Raw genomic sequence first — 24,128 nt, 5'->3', positions numbered from 1 at the left:
TCCGTCTGCCAGCTGGATGACGATAAAAGTTGTTGGCTTGATTTTTACACTACATTTTACATTACATGTCATTTAGCAGACGCTTTTGTCCAAAGCGACTTACAATAAGTGCATTCAGTTTCAGATTTTCCTGAAACCTGGTGGAAGGGCCTAGCGTGGGACAAGGAAGAACCAATTCAGTTTTGGAGCGGATCAAAAATCACAGTGCTGATATTTTTTTTCACTACTTTGGGAGACAGAGTGTTTGTGCATTCATGTTTTCTTTGTTTTTTGAGTACTAGGAAAAATATGTTCCAGATCACATTTCATGTCTCACCTGAGCTGTTTCTTTTTGCACTTCCTTGTAAGCAAATACTCGAAACTGCTATCCATGTGTTGTTTAAAGGCTACCCAAGTCAAAAAAAAACACTGCCAAACTCAGGTAAGAGGAGGAGGAGCAGAGATCCCTGCCATTCAAGTTTCTATAAACTGTTGCCATGATGCCGGGATATTGTCTCAAACTATCTGAAACCGCCCGTAATTACTTAACTGAGCTCAGAGTTAACAAAAGTTCTAGACTCATAGGTACGCCTTCTACAGTGTGTAATTCTGTTTATGATAATAATTATAATAACAGGTTTAAGTTATAGTAGCCTGTGAAAGGTGCAGCTCTACAAGATAAAAGAATGCTTTGATGAAAAGTCCAGTGTTACTCATCACTCCTCAGCAAGCCTCACTGGTGCATTTTTCATTGGAACTTGGAACTAACAAACTGTAAATTAGTTTCAGTGACTAAATGATGAAACACTGATAAGATGTCAGGTGCAGAGTGTGTGAGACCAAAAAGGCTGAGCCACCGACAGTGGTTGAATGTAATAAATCCTGTACTCTGACATATTTGCATGCAGTGGTGGAATGTAACTAAGTAGGCTACATTTACTCAAGTATTGTACTTCAGAACAATTTTGAGGTATGTGTACTTTACTTGAGTACTACTACTTTATGTAACTTTAAACTTCTACTCCACTTCATTTTGAGGTAAATATTTAAAACTTTTTTACTCCACTACATTTAGCTGCCAGCTTTAATTACTTTTCAGGTCGAGATTTAACATAAAAAAGCCAAAGACATTTTTTTAAAAATGAAACCTTATCACAGAATATTAAGTAGTTAAAATTAGCCCTGTCTTTACATGATTAAAACGCTTCTTATATAAATGCATCAATACAAATAATCTAATAATATATTTAGAATATATAAAATAATCTGAGTGAGGCCATTGTGCATAATGAGTACTTTTACTTTTGATACTTTAAGTACATTTTGGTGATGATTTTGTACTTTTACTTAAGTTTTGAATGCAGGACTTTTACTTGTAGTGGAGTAATCTCAGTGTGGTATTACTACTTTTACTTAAGATATCTGAATACTTTTTTTTCCCCACAACTGCTTGCATATTTTTTGACTTTTAAGCTTTTTATGATGAAAATACTGTACTTTTTACCCCATGATAGCCTATTTCTAAGCACATTCTCTACTACATTCAAAAGTTACATCTCACCCTTTTGTCATTCCGGAAAAGCAGCATATACTTGCATACTCGTGGCTAATTGCATGAAATTTTGCAGTAGGAGGGAAAAATTCCTTTCTTTAGTAGACACCTTCGTGACAACAAAATTTTTTTCAGAACTGGGATGTCTGGTTGATACCAACCCAGAGGAGGTATGTGGAACAGACGATCTGACGATCCATCTGGTGCGTCACGTTTTTATGTTTTTTTTCCAAGCCATCACAAGTCCTGCCATTTTAAAGACAGTACACAAGCTGACATACACACCTATCACTATTTGACTTTATAATCGTTTCCTGAGCAATAATGCTGCTGTCTTTTTAATACTGTGCACTGTTTTTTAACTTTACACTCATGAACCATCGGACATCTGCAATTTATTTATAGTGTTTCCCCTAATACACACCAGCTCTCACACACTCGACATTGCAATAAAAAGACAATATAGATATATTTATATAAATATGATAAATAGATGTGAATTCTATTCTTTTCCAACTTTGCCTCCCCACCAAGACCTGAGTACATAATTTTGTTCCACAATATGTTCCAGTAATGAAAATCAACTTCCTTGAATCTTGAAAATACATTTCTGCTTTAAAGTTGGATATTTTAATGTTCAAGTTTCCATTTAAGGAACTGCAACTTTTGTCACTTCTGTGTTGGCTTAATTCTTCAGCTCCGTAGGGTGCCATTTGTTTTTGACCAGGTCAATAAAAGAAGAATACCAAACACAACATGTATTTGCTGTAGCACAGCGCTGCAACACCACATTATGTGGTTAAGGAAGCATTTCACCCTCTAACACTATGAACACATTTATTTTTTTCAATTTCAGTTACAATAATACAGTACATCCCCACTAATAAAAGCACAACACTTGCAATAATAAATTATTTCTTTTTTGCATCTTCTGCATGGTCAACAACTGTAATTAGTGCTTAAGCATATTTGATAATCTTGAATAATCAGATATAGTTGATTGTTGCGTTTTAAATACTGTACATAATGATAAAGCAAATGAAGATCTGATTAGATCAAGTGGTACTCGCTCCACTCTTATGAATCTAGAGGAGAGGTGATGTTTGTGATTATGGAATTATATAACTGCATACTAAAGCTGTATGGAAATGAAAATCACCAATGACACACCACTCTCCAAGTATTTTGCTGACAATTGATAATCTGAACAGCACACAACCAATTATTAGTGCAGTAAGCTTCTTCACAGTAGTTCCAATCAGCTAAACCTTCTCACAAGTGAAATGAAAAGGCGCCGAGACAAGCCAGCAGCAGAAGCAGCATGATGGGACCCGGGGCACTGGATGCTGACTTGGTCACAAGGACTGCCCTGCTGTGAAGGTTCTGTCTGGGCCGAAACACGTTGGTATATCCTGCGAGAGTCGGGAACAGCTTCATCTGGTAGGGTGGAAGAAAATATTAGCTTTTATTGAGCACGAGGACGGTGCCTCTATGGCATGGGTCTCAAACTCGCGGCCCGCGGGCCAATTGCGGCCCTCGTGTAGATATTTTGTGGCCCCCACCTTGATATGAAAGTTTAATGTGAGTTTTATATGAATGCCACTTGACCGTGTTGTGTGTGGAAGGTCCCTTTAATTACTTTTTTTTGGTAATTCTGTGTCTTTTTTTTGTCATTTTGTTTCTTTTTTAAATCATTTTTTTTCTGTCATTTTGTGTCTTTTTTGGTAATTCTGTGTATTTTTGGGGGGTCATTTTGTGACTTTTTAGTCATTTTGTGTCTTTTTAAAGTAATTTAGTGTTTTTTCAGTCATTTTTTGGTCATTTTGATACTGCCTCCAGCGGCCCCGAGGTTATTTGAGTTTGAGACCCCTGCTCTATGGTATGCGCTCTACCAGGTGTGCCACAGAGGCACCCCGCAGATCATTCTTTTAACCTGACCTGTATGTGTTAGCAATGGATAGAAAATTACACCCCCGGCACCAGTTCAGCTTGTTGGGCAGAGAAACTTAAATGGTGCTGTTGGCAATCACGCAATGCCTCGAGACACGACTGACAGAAAGAGGTAAACACCCAGCAGAACGAGGAACTCTAATGTTGACAGCTCAAAGATGCTTTTTAAGTAAACAGCACTAGCCCAAGTATTATATGCAGTCATAGTCAGCTTGTGTGAATTTAAATTGACTTAAACCAGCAAATATTGCAAAACGAAAACACACAGATGAATGATTTCTTTCATCTGCAGCATCGCGTGACTGTTTTAATTTAACCTAGTTATTACAAGGGTAGGGCCACTGAAAAACGTTTTTGTCACCAAGTCTTGATTCATTTACATTCCTGCTGAGAACCAGTGCCAATATAAAAAGGAAATATTGACAATGTAATGGCATTCAACGTGCAGGGCTTGTTTAGAAGTGCATTTTTCAAAAAGGCACTCAGCCAACGGTTCCAGATGAGAGCAGGGATCGACTAACGTGACCGAGGAGATGATTAAACTGATAAGAGCAACTTCAAATCAAAGCAGGGCAGTTCCTGCAAGGTACAAGGAAATTGATAAGATTTAACCATTGTCCCTTCAGTTTTTTGATTATCCAAAGCAAACAATGACTGACATTAAACGCTAAGACATTCAGTGGGGACTTTTAGTTTTTATCCAATCCATACGGGTCAAACAGTGTCCCGTAGCCCTTGTTAAACATAATCTCCCGTGGTAAATACACCCACATGAACACCTGGGAGTTTTTTTGCACAACCGGAATTTAATGTCCTCGATCAACGATACTGAGTGTCTGGCAGTAACGTCTGGCATCACAAGATTTGCAAATACAGTGCAAAAGTGTAGTTCCCAACAAAAGTACATTACCCTGTTAAAGGAACGGTGGATTTAAAAAAAAGTCTTAATCAATATTATTACATACATGAAGCATTTTTCCCCAATACAGAACACCATCAAGTAAGCTGATGTAATGCCCTAAAGCTACAGCTAAAAGTCTGTAATTAAGTCGGTGATTAAAAAGTCTTTTAAAGTCTGGCGATTAGACAACACGTGTGCACGACATATACAACAATCTGCTGGCACCTGTTATGTACACGTGGCATCACAGGCAGTTCTGCATTTCAGTACTATCTGTTATCATTTGAGATTGTCCTGATATCGTGGAACAAACTGTTCTTATGTAACCTCACCAGCATAATGGACTGCCATTACAAAGTGTCATTATATGCTAAATATGCTATTAACCCGAACTACTGGAGAATTACAGTTGCAAAAAAGTATGTGAACCATTTGAAATGACCTTGTTTTCTGCATTCATTTGTCATAAAATGTGATCTGATCTGCATCCAAGTCCTGAGTATAGACAAACAACATGCTTTAAAAAAAAAAAGATCTCTGAAGACCTGCGATCAAGAATTGTTGATTTGCATCAGACTGTAACCTCAAAGACTTCAGGTATTCACCTGTCCACAGTTAGACAAATGGTCCACAAATAGAGACGACTTATTTAGTACTGTGGCGACTCTCGCTAGAAGTGGCTGCCCAGCCAAGTTCACCCCAAAGGCCCAATGCAGAAAGCTCAGTGAGGTGAAAACAAACTCCAGAGTAACAAGTAATGATTCATTAGAACTAGTTCTCTAGTCATGAGTCACATAAACAAGATTGAATGGGTGTGGTATCCATGGCAGGACACCAAGGAGGAAGCCGCTGATTTCCTAAGAAATATTACTCCATGCCTGAAATTTAACAAGGGCAACCTGACACATGTTTGATCAGTCCACAAAACAAAGGCTAAACTGTTCATGAAGAACATGCAGCACTACGTATGGTGTAAAAAGGGCACACATGACAACATCATCCCAACAGTGAAGTATGATGGAGGGAGCATCATGATTTGGGGCTGTTTTGCTGCCTTCGGGACTAGACCACTCTATCAAGGGGAAAATGAATAGCCAATTTTAATCAAGGGATCCTACAGGTTAATGTCAGGGTGACTGTCTGCCAGCTGAAGATCAGTAGAAGTTGGCCGATGAAGCAGGACAATGACCTTAAAACCATAAATCTACTACAGAATGACATCAAAAAAGAAAATCCACGTTTTGGAGTGGCCCAGTCGGAGCCCGGACCTCAATCGAACAGAGATGCTGTAGAATGACCTCAAGAGAGCCGTTCACACCAGACATCATCAGACTGTCTGAACTGAAGCAGTTCGTGAGGAAGAATGGTCCATAATTCCTCCTGAACGTTGTGCAGGTCTGACCAGCAGCTTTCAGAAGCGTTTGATTGAGGTTATTTACTCCCAAAGGGAGCTCGACCAGTTATTAAATCAAGGGTTCACTTACTTTCCCCCACCATCACTATGAATGTTTAATGGATGTGTTCAATAAAAACATGAAATATTATAATTGTTTGATATCAGGTTAAGCACATTGTGTTTGTCTATACTGGGGACTTAGATGCAGATCAGATCACATTTTATGACAAATTAATGCAGAAAACAAGGTCATTTCAAAGGGTTCACATACTTTTTCTTGCAACTGCATCTTTGAATAGTCATATCACTGTACCATATTCATTATGAGTAAGTAGCACGTACCAGGTCTTTATCCACCTTGACCGGCTCTTGAAAGACGGTCCAAATCACGGCTTCATTACATGAAGGGGTGGTTAAGGAGCCATTGTAGCGGTAGTATGCCTCCCGGTTCACACTGCCAAGCAAGTCATCGATAGAGATCTCTTCTGTGAAGTCTACACGTGAGTCTGCATGATGCAAAAACAGCCCAGATGTAGTGCAGCAATTTGGAGTTTTAGTGTATTTCAATGTATGCAAACATAACAAGCGTCCACTCACTGATGTTTGTAATAAACAAAAGGTAGTTGGTCAGTTTTTCCCAGGGACCTTTGTCAGACGTGGACGTTGTCTACGGAGACAAACGTGGTGAAGGATTAAGGAACATTTCTACAGGGGAATTCAAGTAACTATTGTGCAATCAACTAAACCTCTTACCTCGTGATTTCCTGAACTGCTGCTACTTTTTGTTGAATCTGTAGGCTGGAAAATAGATGTACAAAAAAAGGGAGTTTGGTAGAGCCAGTTTAAAGAAGGAGTTTTGCAATGCAGATGAGAAAAGCCATGAATATAGCACCTGTCAAAGAGGATACATACAGTGGGATCCAAAGGTCTGAGATGACATAAAAATCTAATATTTTCACACAAACCTGTAAATAATCAGTAAGTTTAAGGATTCAGAGAGATCTAGATCTGTGTCAAAATATAAGTTGGTCAATTCCAATCAGATACATTTACCAAGGCTGATATTTGTTTTTCCCTGTATACACAACCCCAATTCCAAAAAAAATTGTTTGTCTAAAACAAATTGTGATAATCCAGTTTTCAATTTAATATGCAACAAGGACAAAATATTGAACCTCTTAAAACTTGTTTCATTTGTGTTTCTGCCACATGCAACAAGCACAACTGCAGAAACTAGAAGATGTTATCTTCACATGAAGCCTTGTACATTTCATGCATTTTGGCCTTACAGCTCTTCTGTTAGAAGCCTTGACTCAAACTTGTTTTTAGTCAACTCCTTACTCTTCCGGTAGCCCTAAACCCAGCCCTTTAGGCTTTAGGTACGGTGGCCCTGAAGTGCAAACCACACCACCAATTCACCACAACACGCCAGCAATTTATCAAACGGAAAGGGTAGGTACATATTGGACACTGATCCTCCTCCTGATTGGTTCCTGCCGTCATTTGCTTCTCCATAGTCAAACCAGCGGTCCCTATATAATGTAGTGCGCCCGTATTGTGATATTTATGGTAAATTCATTGAGCAAGTTCAGAGCGAGCTGACATGAAGGATAAAAACTTTACTGTCATTCTTTCTCACTTTGCAGTATAAAACTTTTACCTGCAGAGAGGAGATGAAGTATTAACTTGACACACCACGTGAAATAATCAAATTGCGTCGTGCGTAGAATGTACACTGTGGAACACTGTGGAATGTCATAATAAAATGCCCTTTGATATTTACTGTACAGTAATTATCCAAGCGCATTTTATTATGAATTTCTCCAACACAACAAATGCATTTTCGGCGCGACGCAATTTGATTATTTCACGTGGAGTGTCCATGTAAAGTTAATACTTCCATCTCTTCTCTGCAGGTAAGAGTTTTATACTGCAAAGTGGGAAAGAATGACAGTAAGGTGTTTATCCTTCATGTCAGATCGCTCTGAGCAGTCTCAATGAATTTGTGTTGTGGTGAATTGCTGGCGTGGTTTGCACTTCAGGGCCGCTGTATTTAAGAGGTTAATGTTTCGAACTGATTAACTTTTCTAGATATAAACTCTGAATTTGATACATTGTTTTCATTTACATTCTACACAATGCCCCAACTTCTTTGGGAGCTGGGTTACACAAAGCAGACCTGATAGCATCTGCAGGCAAAACTATAAAAGACTAAGAACATTTCTGCCTGCTCTCATTCATAACTTAAACAATGTAGCCTGAGGTGCTGCATGTTGAAGTAGGTGGGAACAGTTACCTAATAAAGGTTTTTTTACGACTCTTATTTACCTCAGATACCGCAACTGGAAACTCAAGTATCACTCTATTAGTAATAACCACAGGAGGAAAACTAACTTGGCAAGAAAGAATGTGCAAACACTCTTACTACTGAACCATCTGCATTGGCTGTTTATATTAGGCCGTATTCGCAGTATAGCATGCAACAAAAGATTTATTTGTTCTGTACTAATGGGAAATGCAAGAATAGTTGCACTGCTGGATTTCTAACCGCCACTGGCAACTAAAATTAAAATGTTTTTCCAGAAACTGAAGAGTTAATTTGTCCCTGGAGCCCACGCACCATTTACATTTTTATATATTTGTACAGTGCATAAAGCCCTAAATGTTACCTCAATAAAGAATCCCAGCACTGCCAGACCATCGGGGGCCTCTACTGCGTCCTCCAGACTTAAATCCTTTCTCTTGCTCACTATGTGCATCTGGGGAAAAGAAACAGTTAATCACATGATGTAGTCAGGAAAAGCTGAATCTATTAAAAAAAGATGCCTGAAATGCAACAATGCCTGTAACTACCTCCATTGGGTATCTCATATTATCCACTGTGTGCTCTGAGCCCTTGGAGTCCGCTGCTGTGGAGCCCCAGTGGAAGTGAAACTGAAGGGTGGAGTAGACGTGTTCCAAACCTCCACCTGAAACCTCCACTGTGTCCTCCTTCAGGACACACTTCACTGGGAGATTATCATATAAAATATATTTATTTCATATTTTTTTTTAAAATTCAAAAAACACCAGTTAGTTGACAATTTGCTGATATAGCATGTGAACTGCAATTTTTCAGTTTATACAACATCAAATGTTGATTCTAAGGTTACAATTAATATTTCAATACCATTTAACCCTCCCGTTATGCTGTGGGTCAAACTGACCCATTTTAAAGTTTAAAAATCGAAAAGTACTTTTTCAGAAAAAGTAAAATAAAATTTAAAAAAGTCAATGTCATGTAAAACCATTACATTCTATATATAGGTTTTTCCAATGCACAAAAGTTTTAACATGCATTTTTTTTTAATGAAATGAATGAATTATCCTCATTGAACGATGATCTGTGAGAGGTAAAGAACACAATTGCACAAAATATTGATTGAAATTGTTAGTCATTGAGTCATTAATGAAATATAAACAATGTTTGAGATTTTTTGGTTTCTGACACTTGGATAAGGGTCAAATTGACAAACAAACATTATGGCTGTTATTGAGAAACAAACATAACAGTGTAGTCTAAAAAAGGTAAAAATGGTCAAAATATTATTAAAAGGTGATCCACAATAAGGCAGCTTTTAGAGATGGTAACAAAGCACGGCTCAAACAAATACAATACAAGTTGAAGAAGAGACTTAGGATGTTAGAGAGAATTGGGGAGAAATCTACAGAACAGCAACATCCGTGAAATGTGGAGAGGAATCAACACCATCTCTGGTCACAACAACAAGAAAAGACAGCCAGTGGCGGGTGATGTAGAAAGAACTGATGAACTCAACCAGTTCACAGATTCAATACGGCGGCCTCACACAATGCCAATGCTGCTTCTCCACCACCTCCTCCTCTTCAACATGTGTACATCTCCAAAGCATCCACCCTCCCTCTTACACCTCAGCCTCCACCCTTGTCTGTCACAGAGACGGGGGTGAGGTTGGAACTGGGAAAACTTTGCTCTGGGAAGGCTGCTGGCCCAGATGGTGTGTGTCCAAGGCTGCTCAAGGACTGTGCTGCCCAACTGTGTCAACCTCCACAAGATCTTCAACCTGAGTCTACAGTTGGGGCGAGTGCCAGCACTGTGGAAGATTTCCTGTGTTCTACTGGTACCAAAAATAAAATGTCCAGCTGAACTTAATGACTACAGACCAGTAGTCCTCACTTCTCACATCATGAAGACCTTGGAGTGGCTGATTCTACGCCTACTGAGAGCTGAAGTCAAAGACAAACTCGACCCCCTGCAGTTTGCATACAAACAACACATGGGAGTGAACGATCTTTCCTTCATCTCCTGGATCACAGATTACCTGACAGGAAGACCACAGTATGTCAGGTTGGGGAACTGTGTTTCTGGGACATTAATGAGCAGAACAGGGGCTCCACAAGGCACTGTACTGGCTCCATTCCTGTTCACACTGTACACAGGGGACTTCAAATACAACTCTGAGTCCTGCCACATCCAGAAGTACTCCGACGACACTGCTATTGTGGCGTGTATCAGGAATGGACAGGAATCTGAATATAGGGATCTGATAAAAGCCTTCAGTGATTGGAGTCACAAGAACTATCTCCTACTGAACACCTCAAAGATGAAGGAAATTATCATAGATTTCCGCAGGTTCAAGCCCCCTCTTCAGCCAGTGAATACCTGTGGGGTGGACATGGAGGTGGTGCCAAGTTATAAGGATCTAGGTGTATACCTGGATAATAAGTTGGACTGATCCCTAAACACTGACGCTCTCTACAAAAAGGGACAGAGCCGCCTCTTTTTCTTAAGGGAGCTCAGATCTCTTGACATCTGTAGTAAGATGCTGCAGATGTTTTATCAGTGTGTGGTGTTAGTGTGTTGTTTTATGCTGCAGTCTGCTGGGGAGGCAGCATCACACACAGAGATGCAAAGCGGTTGGACAGACTGGTCTAAAGAGCTGGTTCTGTGGTTGGAGCCAGGTTGGACACACGGGAGGAGGTGGTGGAGAGATGACCTGTCAACATGTTCTAGTCCATCCTGAAATACCAGGATCATCTGCTACATAAAACCTTTATGGACCAAAAAAAACAGCAGTGGACGGCTCCTCAGGCTGTCAAATTCTTCAAGACATAACAGACTAACTGAATTCCCCTAGGAGATAAAGCAATTTTGAATTTGAAAAAGAGTATAACATTCTGCAAAACACAAACTGAAATGTTTAATGGTACAACTCAATCATTAAAACTGTTGAATAATAAATATTGTGGCTCATTATTAAGCTTATATTGTATCTTATGAGGGTTATGATTAGAGAAGTGATTAAATATAAGGGGTGACGCTTATGAGACAGTCTGTGGTCCACAATATAAATATTTCTGACAGTTAGTTGATAAGAATGAAAAGGTTCCCATGAAATTCTATAGGGAATTAATGCAGGTCATTTTTGACCCATCTGCAACTACAAATTTGTAAAATGTATAAAAAGTTAAAACTAAATGGCATGATATCAATAAGATGTTTTTGGAGTAATAGCTGGAATATAAATGATAACTTTTCATTACATAGATATTGCAAGAAAACAACGGGTCATTTCTTTATGCATCTAAGGGTTAGGGGCTTGAGTTTTGTGACTCGGATTAAATAACATAAAATCATAAACATAAAATCAACAAGAGTTCCTGCTCTATAAGAAACCAGCCCATAACATGAAAATACAAACCTGCATGGCCGGTGTTAGTTATGTACTTTATGGTGTGTTTGTCGTCAAACTTTTTATAGGTGAAAGCACCCAGAGTGTCATCCGTCACAGTGCTGTTTGTAACAATGTCGATGGGTGACTGGCGTTCGCCGGCACAGTGGGAGAGAGGCAGACTGGACCAATGAGACGGAGAATATGCTGATGGTATAGATAAAAAAAAAAGAACCTTTAAATTCTATAACAGCATTAAGCTTTTGTTTTGTCAAGTCATCAGATTTGTGTAGGTTGATACATACCACAGTGATCATCATAGCAAAACGAGTGGCCTGAAGGATAGAAGAAGTTATATTTAATACTTGAACTCAGTCAGAAATATTATGGGCGAAATGTTTTAATAACTCACTGGGTGGTAAAGGGGTTGCAGGGGAAGCATACACCTTGCGTCCATTAAGTTTTTGCACAGGCCGATAAACGTCTGTCACGCCTGTCTTCGTGGGAAAACGCTGGATCTAAGAAAAGGACCAAACATTTGTTTCTTCCAACAGTTCCACCACAGTGAAGATTGTGGCAAAAAATAAACAGACTAGGACTTGATGGGCCTCCATAGCTATGATGAAAGTTTTCTCTTCCTTACAGCAGAGCCTGCCTTTTTAAGATTGCTTCAGTCTATTGCTACCCACAACTATCTGACTGTCAATTCATCAGATCGTCAGATTAGGGTGTGTGATGGTAAATGTTGCTATTTTCAGCACTGACAAGACTGGAAAGCTCACTTTTAAACTCCACACCCTCAGATCCTTTTGATTTCCAAATAGGTCGTCTTCAAACCAACCTCTTGTCTCGGCACAACTGGATTATGAGATAATGGGTCAGGGTTTGGGCACAGAAAAAATAAATACAGGAAGGTGGACTTATGTTGTGCCATCGGCCACATCTCATCGTTACATGTGGCAGTGGCTATTTTCTCATATTACAGCTGTTAGTTTGGGTTGGAGCACATTCTGTCCACAAACTAACTGCTCCAGTTTTGTTGTCCAGTCCTCCTCCCTTCTGACTCTCTCTCTCTCTCTCTTTATACTTGAATTAAGGAGCACTTGCTTTGACTGTCTTATATTGCTACAAATGTTTTATTGTTGATTTTTTAATTTTTTTTTTACATTTTGTCTTTATTTGGAATCACAAATTCAATAGCACATTACACAGTCATCACCATTATCATAATTGGCTTTGTGATCCGTATTTTCAGATTTTTATCTAGTTAGAAACAGAAACAAACAGAACTCTGGGGAGTTTCCATCCACAGCAAGTAGTAGAACAGATTAAAAATCAAAAAACGAAAGTTAATATCAGACAAAAGAAGGGCATTTTGGTGTGATGTACAATCTTCACTTCTCCTAGATTTCCTCAAATTTGGTTTTCTGAAGCCTCACAGAGAAAGTGATTCTTTCCATTACAAAAATGTTGTAGATGTCATACCACTCGTCTATAGATGGGCTGTCTGGCTTAAGCCATTTCCTTGTTATAGCTTTTTTAGCAGCTCCACTCAGTATGCCAAAAAGGTATTTTGTGTTTTTATTTGGAGGATGTAGAGTGCAGAAGCCCAAAAAGAAATTCATCCCAATTAAAAGCAATGTTCGTACCAAATATTCAGAAAGCATTTACATGTATACAGGCCCAGAAAAAGTGATAATGATTTGCCTGAGCTGTTAATTTTGTTTTGTTTTTTAGTTAAAAGCCTGTTGTGACTCATACAGATGTTAAAGATTGTGCTGTGACCAATAGCTGACTCAAATGTAATTGTTCTTTTAAATATTTATTCAATTATAATGCAGTGCTGTGATAAAAATACTGCGGTCGGTGAAGTTGAGGGCATGCACCTGTTGAGTCACCTGTCAGGTGCACATGTCTCTGCCTGTGGCCTGGTTTCGGCTATCTGCTCAGTGCTGACGGCTACAGGGTAGATAAGAGAAGGATCATGTGTCATTCTGTAACTCAACTATTTGTTTTTTTCCCCCCTAGTGTTACACAGCTTGCCCAGCATGTTCTCTTTGTCATTTCAGTCAAGAAAAATTAAAACAAGCCTGATTATCAAACATGATAAACAGGACAGCAGGAGGTACCAGTATGTCTCGGCGGCACTCTGGTGACGTTTGCCTGCATGAGTCTGTGGTTGATTATGTAAAAGTTTGTATGCATTTCAGCAGGCAATAAGTCCCATTTTTTTATTTGTTGCTGGTTACAGTTAATTGAATGACTAAGCCATGAGTATATATGAGTCTTATCCAAGAAAACCAGGTCACACAGAAAATTAATTACACGTCCTGCTACGATCGTGACATTAGGGTAGAAACAGGTATGCTAGGAACTATTGACATCTTCCACACCCACTATTGATGGAAAGATAGGACTGTCAATCTAAACTTGTTTACTGCTGGCTTACACTGCTGTTCAGGTTCGTTGGCAAAGTAGATCAAAGAAGCTGCAACTTAATTTACCTTTGGCTGCAGCTTGTTTACACTGAATACACAACTTTATCTCACCTCTTCAGCACCATATTTCATTTACTGAAGTATTTTTCTTTTAAAATACTCTACATGGTACCAAAATACTCCAAATATTTAAGTAGTACTGACTAGTTTAATGTCACATGTGGTAGGGAAAACAAGATACAATGCCATGTCTTTCTGTTGATTTGCACGTCTAATGCACAGTATTTTACAATCTGTGTATTCAGAATATTTTAAGTTAAACCTGCATAAGCATACATTGATATGGTGCATTCTGGGTATTTGGAGCAACATTCTCACTCATTTGGAATCAGACCAATTTTCTCTCTATTTTTGGTCTCCACAAACTCCTGAGGGAAATATCTGGCTTTTCAGCTGCTACATGTGACACTGTCTGGCGTGTAGCACACAGATGTTTTTCTTGGCTTCTTCACAATGGGGTTATACAGGAGCAGTCACAGAGAATCAAAACAGTAAGGTTATGGGCGGATAACTAAATAATGAACCGCAGATTCAGGTGACATTCCTTTCTCTACTAACGACGGCTTTCCGTTGTCATCCGATAATGAACGATCCGATAATCCATCTGTAAATGGACTGCATTTGTATAGAGAGCGTTTGAAGTGCTTCAACACTACAATACATCAACATTCCCTTAGGCTACCCTACAAGATGCCACCTGCTCATTAGAAAAACAATATTCAGACGCACCCACAGCTATGGAAAAAAGCTATGGCTTATATTTTGTTCTTACCCATCTCTTTGTTGTTTTGTGTGATTTGGCTGCTGTAACACTAAGTACTATTTAGTAGTACATACTAAACTCATACTGTCCACCTGAAAACACCTGTGTAGGTAATTTTTCTAAATCTCCTCATTTCTCTTTGCAGGCCTTCTGAAGAAGTATAGTCTGCTCTGATTGGTCAGTGTTTCAAGGTCTTTCATACCTGCGCTCTGCACCATAATTGCCGTTTAGGAATGTTGCAGCACTTTCTACCTATGCATAGTATCCCAACCTTACAGAAGTATAGACAGCTCATTTTGGCACAATGTCTGAATACAGGCTGTGTGTATTTCTCTGTGGATTAAGTGTTTTGATGCATTTACATAGAACCTTGACGTGCTTTAAAGGTTTTTTTAGATTAAAAAGACATGGAAATGTCACTCTTTCCAATATGGGACCTTTACATGTCTACATTCCTTTCTACTGAGGCTCATGTGTTAAACTAAACCTGGCCAACTCACCAGTTCTTTGTTGATGTTGATCGGCTCTTGGAATACGGTCCACACGACTGCTTCGTTGCAGTTTGGGGTGGTCAGGGAGCCCATGTAACGATAGAACTTTGTGAGGTTTACATCTCCAATCAGGTCGTCAATTGAGATGGTAAGGTTTACATCTACTGCATTGCCTGTGAAAAGATGTAAGAAACAAAAAAGGCAAGTGTAATTAAAATAAAAAGGGTTTAAATGCACTAAAATACCAGCGTGATCAGTCTGATGGCATCAACGTGATGATATCAGGAGCCTCATGCATTATGATGAGTGGTTACAACAAAATCCAATTCCCTTAACCTCACATTAACAATAATAACTTGAACTTCAAAATAAAAACACACAGAGTGCAAGGAGTACAACATCAAGAGCATTATTTCTTATAAGAAAACCTATGTCCTTTGTATTGGGACATAGGAAAACCTGCTGTATCTTACAGTTTCTTTTCTTTCTGAGGCTGTAGCGGGCTCAACCATGTCATGATTTCCTGTCAAGAAGGGGGTCAAATAATGTGCAAATGTTAGCACAAAACCCTGGATTTTTCTCCTTCAGAGGCTGTCGTGGGTTCAGGATATTTGAATTTAAAAAATGGGCTCTGTCTGCTACAAGACACAGATTTACATAGATGCCTGATTTATGATAGAATGCAGATCAAGGCAAGATTTTTGCCTCCTGTATTTGAATATTTCTGCATACTGGGTTCCCTAAACAGCCTGTGAATTACATAAATTGGATATCACTGAAAAGCTGAGACTTTGTGGATTCAATGAGCCCAACTGGAGGATACTCACAGCCTCATGAAACTTTTTAACCACAGACTAGAGACCCGTAGAAGATGTACAGCTTTTTATATTTGATTGTTTACCCTTTGGCAAAAGGTGTAACATCTTAAAGCTATGCTTTCATGCTCGTGTGAGACTCGAAATGACACCGCTTGAGGTCAACTTTGAGGTTTTGCATGCCTGGCGAGTAAAAAAAAACTGCAAATATGTTTGACACCTCTATCAGACCAGTAATACAACCTGCTGCAACAATGCTCAGAACTGGAAATACCCACCTGTCGCTCCTGTCAGGTTAGATGTGAGCATGTCCCATGGCCCGGACATATTTCCATCTTCTGTTGCCTTAAGGGAGAGGACATTTTAATTAGTTTTGGAACACTAGTTTGATCACACGCAAATTAAATCTCCGTCATGACTCTCTCAAATGCATGCATGCATTTCAAAGAAGTCTAACGAATAACAATAGTCCAAAATTTCATGCACAAAAAAGTCAAAATTCTTTATTCTAGTCCATTATTCCACTTGACACTTTGGGGGTTGAACTACAGTAAACAAACCAAACTGCATCTATAACATCTGGAATTAAAATTGGCTACATCTTGACCAGGTACTACAGTAAAATGCTGCTCGCATATTCAAAGATGTTCTAGGATTTGCATTGCATCAAATGCATGAATTTGGCCCAGCTGCAACCTCTTTCCGATGAGTAAGGTGAAACTCTTCAAAAATGTGTTTTAGTGTCATTCACACCAAATGTTAGGAAGAACGTTTTTTTGTTTGAATGACACTTTGAAGTGTAGGACATACATTTATTAGAAACCCAAGAACAGCAATTCCCTCTGAATCCTTTACGGCCTGCTCCGCAGTGTAACCTTTCTTCAGACTGACTATGTGCATCTGCAAAAAATAAATTGTTAAAACAAAAGCAAGGTCAGTGAAGGCACATGTTTTACAGAAAGGAAAAGCATCATTAGTATTTTAGAGCCCGGCCGATAGAGGATGGCTTATTTTTAAAATAAGGTGTCAGTATGCAAAATACATTATAAAATGTATTACATTGTCAACCAAATCTAGAAATGAAAACCAAGAAAATAAATGTAAATTGATAAACAGGACTGTGTGTTCAGTTCAATTTAAATAAATTAAACACCATTTCTTAATCGCCAAGCATAATTTTCTGCACTGTATGTTTTTGCCATTATGCAAAAAGTAGAAAAAAGTAGAAATAACAAAAATAAAGTCTAAATGTCAAGAATAAAGTTGAAAAAAGATTGAGAAAGAATGACGAGAACAAAAGTAAACTCTTTTCGGTATAGTTGAAAAGATATTCACAGATTTGTGTCAATAAGTCATTAGAGTATAGTTTCAGAGAAACTAGCGTCTATCTGAACAGTTAGACTGCAAGCTACAACCTGATTTTCATCAATGTCATAAAAAGAGCAATAACTACAATATTTATTAGTAGTATTAAATTCCCCGACACATAAATGAGCTATTGTTTTGGGGAAAATCTGCTTTTATGTAATTTATGTGCATTTTTTAGACATATTATGTACACGTATTTTCTCAACATTGTATTCCAACTTTATTCTCATCATTTAGACTTTTTTCTCAAACTCAATGATTTTTTTTCCCCCTCCTACCTGGGCCTAATCCTCTTTCGCACTAATAGGCAGATATCAGTTGACACATAAATCGGCCGGGCTCGAGTGAATGTCAAACATTATCGTACCTCCATTGGATATCTGTGCCCTTCAATCGTGTGCTCCGACCCTGGGTGATGTTCCTTATTGCCCCAGTGAAAGTGAAACTGAATCGTAGAATATGTTCCATTAAGTCCACCTCCACTCACTTCAACTTCATTGTCCTCCAATATGAGTTTCACTGAAGAAAGAGAAAGCGTGTTTATGTAGTCCAGGCATACAGAAATTAAACTATGTGACCAATTTGTACCCTTTGCACACAAAATATTGCAGTGTATTATACACAAAAAGCACTTGGTAGAGTCAGTTTGCGTACCTGTATGTGAATCGATTTTCATGGACTTGATGGTGTTTGGTGAGTCGAAGTTGGTCAAGTTAAAGTTACCCAGTTTAGGGTCGCTGTGAACATTATGGGGGTCTATATTAATAGGAGACTGCCTGTTCTCTCCACAATGAGAACCAGAGAGGTCCCCCCAGTGTCCCGGGCTATGATCTGTGAAAGTGGGAGGCGGTCTTAGTACCACAAGGTAATGTAGCAGGTGATAGTTTGAACAAAATAATTCTTAGACATCTGGCTGTACTTACCACAGCCAGTATAGCACCAGTCAGAGGCAGCAGCTGAAACAGAAATATAGCCAACGTACTGTGAATACGACAGTTAATAGAAAAGCATCAAATGTGGCTTTACAGGTGTATCTCAATACATTAGAATATCATGGAAAAGTCCATTTCCAGTAGTCAAACAGCCCCAACAAAGAATTTAGTGCATATAGATGGACGTACTTTTCAGAGGCCAACATTTCCATATTGAACATACTTTTTAAAATGTATGTTTTGTAATATGTCTTTTTTGAGACACTGAATTTGAGCTCTTCATTAAATGTAAGCCATAATCATTATAATTAAAATAATTTAAATAAATGAAGACATTAAATGTTTCATTCTGTGTGTAATGGATCTATATAATGTGTTATTTCCACTTTTTGAATTGAATTACTGACATAAATATACTTTTCTATGATATTCTAATTTATTGAGATGCACCTGTATTCGCTTTATGTAAAGAAATACTGCCTCACCTAGGGAGCATTGTAGCTTGGCCTAACAGGGGTTACTCAAGTAAAAAAAAAAAAAAAATTTAAATATGTTTTTTCTGACATTGAAGCTAAGTAAAGTACTGCTGTAGGCAGGGGGCAAAAGTAAAATGCATTTTAGTCACCTACAAAAAAAAAAAAATAAAAAAATAAAAAATACCTACCTGGCCATTAGACAGCCTTTGTTGAGGTTGAAATGGGGGAAACAGAAGCCGTTCTATGCTCTCATCAAAGCCACCAGACTCCATTGACAAAACGAGTAATTTTACCTTTCAGAACATGATGTGAGCTGCTGGTCTACTGCTGCCTTCATGGTTTAGTTCGTTCTTGTTTTAGAGTGACTTTGTGTTATTGTGCGGTGAATCCTGACTAACCCTTTGAAAAACTGAACAATAATGTCAGTGGTAGACCCGCAACTCCTGTGTCCTACGAGGCAAAATTACTGTTTTGTCGGTGGAGTCTGGTGGCTTTGAAGAGAACATAAATAACGGCTACCGTTACCCTCACGGAAACTTAAACACAGCTGTCTGACAGCAAGGTTAAAAAAAAGTTTATTATATATAAATATATAACACACAAACTGATATTGGGTTGTTTTAGGTGAGGCTTTTTAAAAAAAATTTATATACATACATTTAAAAAAATATATATTTAAAAAAAAAAAAAAAAAAAAGGTGTTCAAAATACATTTTGCTGTTGCCTTTGCCCAATGCAGTACATCGCTTAGCTTCTGTGTCGTACCTCATACAACCCCACTTCAAAATATCCAAACTAAGACTAACTTAACCCATAAGAAACCAGACCCATAATACTTAAAGGAAAATTATTACTGTGATGTGACATTGGGCATTAATGGTATTCATGTTTATGATATTTCTTATTTTAAAATAGAAAAACTAGACACATTTTCTACTTACAGAGACACAAATTTGCCTTTCTCTTTGCATCTCCACAACATAAATCAAAATTGTGACATTAATAGTGCTATTTAACAATAAATTATTTTTCAAATTTTTAAAAACAAATGACCATGTGCCTTTTTGTTTGCATCTCCATAACATATATCAAAATTGTGACTTTAATTTGTTCAGGAACAAGTTAAATGCAATACAGGACAAACTATTAAAGGATTAGATTTGTTAAATGGGTTTAGACTTAACCTCCTAACAAAAAATAAGGTTTTTTGAAGTCACTTCTTGTCACAGCCACAGTGTCGCTTAGGGATTTAATGAGTTAAGGTGAAGCATAAAGCTGAATATGGGATATTTCAAGTGTTTGTTACACGGGTGTCACCATGGGTTCTTATGGGTTAAGATTTTACAGTGTAGATAGTTAATCTTGATATACTGTATTTGATAATGAGTGGGTTCCAACCTTAAGATTGTGTAAAAAGCTGTGTTTAAAAAGACTCCACCTCTAAAATCTTCATATTATTTAATTACAGTCCTTAGAGGTAAAACAATCCAATATATCACAAAAAAAGATTTCTGCTCACATTTTCATGTATCGTATTAAAATGCAAATATGTTTTCTCTAGGAGTTTAAATGCATGACTTGAGTATCTGAACACCAAGGTCATGAGTCAGCGCTCTGTTTTTAATTTATTTTCATGGATGCATTTTAAGGTTCCTGTACATTATGATTCCTACTTAGTTTGAAGTTCAGAAAATAAGTCCTTAACATCCTAGATAAAATCGTATCCTGCGTCGATGGATAATTACTCACTCAACCATGTGATAGAAATGTATTTTACTCACCATACTTTACTATAGCTCCCAAACTGAGACACAGCAGAAGTGAAGGAAGATGCATCTGTAGGAGGAAAAGGGGAACCAGTTATAAATCACAAGTTTGATTGATTTTACAATTTTTTTACAATTATTTTTGGAGTAACCACGTTTTGAGACCGTCTGAGATGTCTTGCTTGTAAACTTCACCTTTTTCAAACAAGCTAAGTAACAGTCCGTCACTGGATTAAAAACCCATTAAGTGCCCTAATTTATACAGTAAACTAAAGTGATGCTACAGTGTATGAAAGGCAGGTATCAACAGACTTGTGATGGTAGCAAACCTTTTCTCATATAAGTCAAACAATCAATTATGGGAAGAATTTCACAAAGCACATCCTACCTTTCTGTCCTTACAAGCCTGAAGTCCTTGAGGATAATAAAAAATAAAAAAAATAGTAGATAGAATGAGGAGTCACTTTAAAAACTTGTCAATTTCCATACAAGTCCCTAAGTGGGGAGAAGGTGAAAAAGTGTCCCAATATGTAGAAATTCAGTCAAATAGAGTAGGAGGGACATGCAATGGGAGGAGAGGGGGTCCATTGTGTACACAACACTAAACCAGCATGGGGGAGACACCATAATCTGCAAACATGTGGGGGGTTACTCAGCAAGTTGGACAGCTAAATTAATTCCTGCTCCATGACTCAACACAGGGTTTTTGTCACCCTCCTGTTATGTTCGTTTCTCAGGAACAGCAATAATTTATCAGTCAATTTGAACCAGGGCATGTTTAATTATCCAAAAGTGTCAGAAAAATCCCAATAAACATTGTTTAAATGTAATTAATAACTCAACTATCCATTTTAATCAATATTTAGTGCAATGGTGTTCTTTACCTCTGACAGATCATGGTTCAATGTGGATACTTTACTCGTTTTTCATTTAAAAAAATGCATGATGCATGTTTTATGTAAAAATACTATTTTTTTTTTAGATTTTCAAACTTTGAAATGGGTCAGTTTGACCTGCAACATAACGGGAGGGTTAAACACACTGCTGCCTTAATATCAGGGGGAAATCGTTGCCCTCTAGATTAAAAAAAAAAGTTTAACTTTATTTTAAACTGTCAAAAAAAAAAAAAAAAGAATAGTCTTGCATACTTCAGTGCAGAATAGTTCATTTATTTATTTATTTGAACCCTGTGGGGGGGATAGTCTTTTACTGTGGTCGGCAGCAACAATAGAGCACACCCCAGAGAAAGGAAAACATGCCACTGCAATTTACATAAGACTATATCCCTTTTTAAACACAGGGCACGGCTCCACTAAGCTTTTAATTCACAGGCAGTGCTGCAAACTGACACCACAGAAGCTAAATGAGACGTCTTCACACATCGGGTTATGCAGGCTGTGGAATGTTCACCATAAACTGCAGTAATGTGAGAGTGTGCTTTGTGCTGGCTCGGAGCCAATAGCATCATTACACATCACCGTTTCTCACACCATTCACCTGGAGGGCTGTGCACTTTGCTGCCTCTGCTAAAAACTCACACTGAAAACCAACGATGGACAAAAATTCCTGCGGTTAAGCTTCCCTGTTAAAATCTAAAGCTTAGCTGTTCATTTTTGATTGCAGGTGTATGAAAGGCAGGCATCAACGTACTTGTGATGGTTGCAAACCTTTTCTTATATACAGGTGCATCTCAATAAATTAGAATATCGTAGAAAAATGTATTTATGTCAGTAATTCAATGCAAAAAGTGGAAATAACACATTATATAGATCCATTACACACAGAACTAAACATTTCATGTCTTTATTTAATTTCTTCTAATTATAATGATTATGGCTTACATTTAATGAAGACCTCAAATTCAGTGTCTCAAAAAAAATTTAAGATTTCAAAAGGACCAATTTAAAAAAGTATGTTTAATATGTAAATGTTGGCCTCTGAACAGTATGTCCATCTATATGCACTCAATACTTGATTGGGGCTATTTGACTTGAACTACTGGAAATTGACTTTTCTATCATATTCTAATTTATCGACATGCACCTGTAAGTCAGAAGAAGAAGAGAAGAAGAATTTCACAAATCGCATCCTACCTTTCTGTCCTTACAACCCTGAGGATTAGAGAAAAAAAATAGATAGAAGTGTCACTTTAAAAACTTGTCAATTTCCATACAAGTCCCTCAGAGAGGAGAAGGTGAAAAAGTGTCCCAATATGTAGAAATTCAGTCAAATAGTAGAGTAGGAGGGACATGCAATGGGAGGAGAGGGGGTCCATTGTGTACACACCAAAAAACAAACATATTGACAAACATCAGGAACAGGATGCAGGGGGAACATCTTGCAGCCTGCAGGCAGATCTCTAACTGTCAATCAATGTAATCATTTTATGAAATACACTATTCCAAACATTGATAATAAGATTGTCGTCATATTTGTCTGTTAAATACGGAGCTAGAGGCAACTGGTGGTTAGCTTAGCATAGCAACAATAGTGGAAACAATAGAAAAGAGCTAGCCTTAGCCTGAAAAACATGAGCAACTACTATTATTTTTTCTTTGCCTATTCCTGACAAAAACAAGGTGTTAAAAAGGGACGGACTATTTCCTGGACTCTAGTAGCCTAGTTGCTAGTAAAATCACAACTCTTCATCTGTGCACTTTAAACAAAAGAAATGTGTCAGTTAGTTTTGGCGAGGATCGTAGGTGGATTTTGTAACCGTGGAAATCAGTTTCCACTCTTTGCGTCTCTGTTACCATGAAAACATTGACACTAAAGACAATCATTTTGTGTCTACAGAGAATCAAATGTCTTTTTAACCTGGCAGTGTTTATTGTAATTGCTCCTGTGTTTAGACATACATCACTCTTTAGATAACCTACTCAACAGGTTCTGTGCCCTTCACCACACCTCAATACTTGGAACCATCAGAAACACATGGTGCTCAAAACAACTTGTTGACAGGTTTATGATGGGTGATGCGAACTTAAAGTGCATGCATGAATGAATGAATAAACAAATGAATGGCTTGACAAGAGACATTTATATGAGATGATGAGCTAAAATCCACAGAGGCCTAGATTTCCTGGTATTTTCTTACACACACCTCTGAATAAGAAGTACTCCAAAAGTTCAGAAGGTTAACTACAAGAGACCTTTAAAAAAATCAGTATACTGTATCAATATCATCACATAGCCCTGACTCTTTCTGTGTTGATTCAACAGCACACTCAATTGATTCTTCCTCCTCTTTTTGCCAAGTCACAAGGACTTTGTTGACTTTGTTTTTCCTTGACACAGGACAGAAGCTCACCTGTTACCCTCGCAGCAGGAAATCATGCTCCGGTGAGTGTGAGGGCTCCACCAGCTCACTCCAGACACTTTGTTTGACCTGAGCAGCAGGTGGAGCTCGTTTATTAATCAGCCTGTGATTGGCTGGGCAGTTAACCTCAAGTGTAAGGCCAGACAGTACAGGAAACAATATTGGGGTTTTTTTATGAACAGGTTGAGATTTGGAGGTGTTTTGGTTATGTCTTCTGGTGGAGTAGTGGTTA

General features: G+C 38.1%; 1 protein-coding gene across 4 annotated transcripts; it reads right to left on the bottom strand.

The window, feature by feature from the left end:
* Positions 1 to 2,354: 2,354 nt before the first annotated feature.
* LOC131960065 (carbonic anhydrase 4-like) lies at positions 2,355 to 23,928 on the bottom strand. 4 transcript variants are annotated; one of them, XM_059325278.1, is made up of 19 exons: positions 23,888 to 23,928; positions 23,681 to 23,729; positions 22,671 to 22,688; positions 20,593 to 20,647; positions 18,327 to 18,359; positions 18,058 to 18,234; positions 17,771 to 17,922; positions 16,846 to 16,935; positions 16,314 to 16,380; positions 15,230 to 15,393; positions 11,881 to 11,986; positions 11,774 to 11,803; positions 11,499 to 11,675; positions 8,632 to 8,786; positions 8,448 to 8,537; positions 6,532 to 6,576; positions 6,376 to 6,445; positions 6,121 to 6,284; positions 2,355 to 2,968 (listed from the first exon to the last, which is right to left on the bottom strand). In XM_059325278.1, exons 1-19 carry the CDS (start codon positions 23,911 to 23,913, stop codon positions 2,804 to 2,806), a joined length of 1,833 nt encoding a protein of 610 aa, XP_059181261.1. In that variant the 5' UTR covers positions 23,914 to 23,928; the 3' UTR covers positions 2,355 to 2,803. The 4 variants fall into 4 exon arrangements, with proteins under 4 accessions (XP_059181261.1, XP_059181262.1, XP_059181263.1 ...); XM_059325279.1 differs by lacking the exon at positions 23,681 to 23,729 and adding an exon at positions 20,966 to 20,991 and having other exon boundaries at positions 23,888 to 23,923; XM_059325280.1 differs by lacking the exon at positions 23,888 to 23,928 and adding an exon at positions 20,966 to 20,991 and having other exon boundaries at positions 23,681 to 23,753.
* Positions 23,929 to 24,128: the final 200 nt, after the last annotated feature.

Source organism: Centropristis striata, chromosome 21, assembly GCF_030273125.1.
Source record: "Centropristis striata isolate RG_2023a ecotype Rhode Island chromosome 21, C.striata_1.0, whole genome shotgun sequence".
Classification (NCBI taxonomy): Eukaryota; Metazoa; Chordata; class Actinopteri; order Perciformes; family Serranidae; genus Centropristis; species Centropristis striata.
Note: the sequence above shows the minus strand (reverse complement) of the source record. Positions and strands in the feature narration are given on the sequence as shown.

Coding starts and splice junctions, on each gene's coding strand:
- LOC131960065 (XM_059325278.1), bottom strand. CDS start 23,913: ATGATTTCCTGCTGCGAGGGTAACAG. Junction 23,730..23,887: donor TCCTGCTGCGAGGGTAACAG/GTGAGCTTCTGT, acceptor ATTTTTTTAAAG/GTCTCTTGTAGTTAACCTTC. Junction 6,285..6,375: donor TTTGTTTATTACAAACATCA/GTGAGTGGACGC, acceptor TGCATCATGCAG/ACTCACGTGTAGACTTCACA.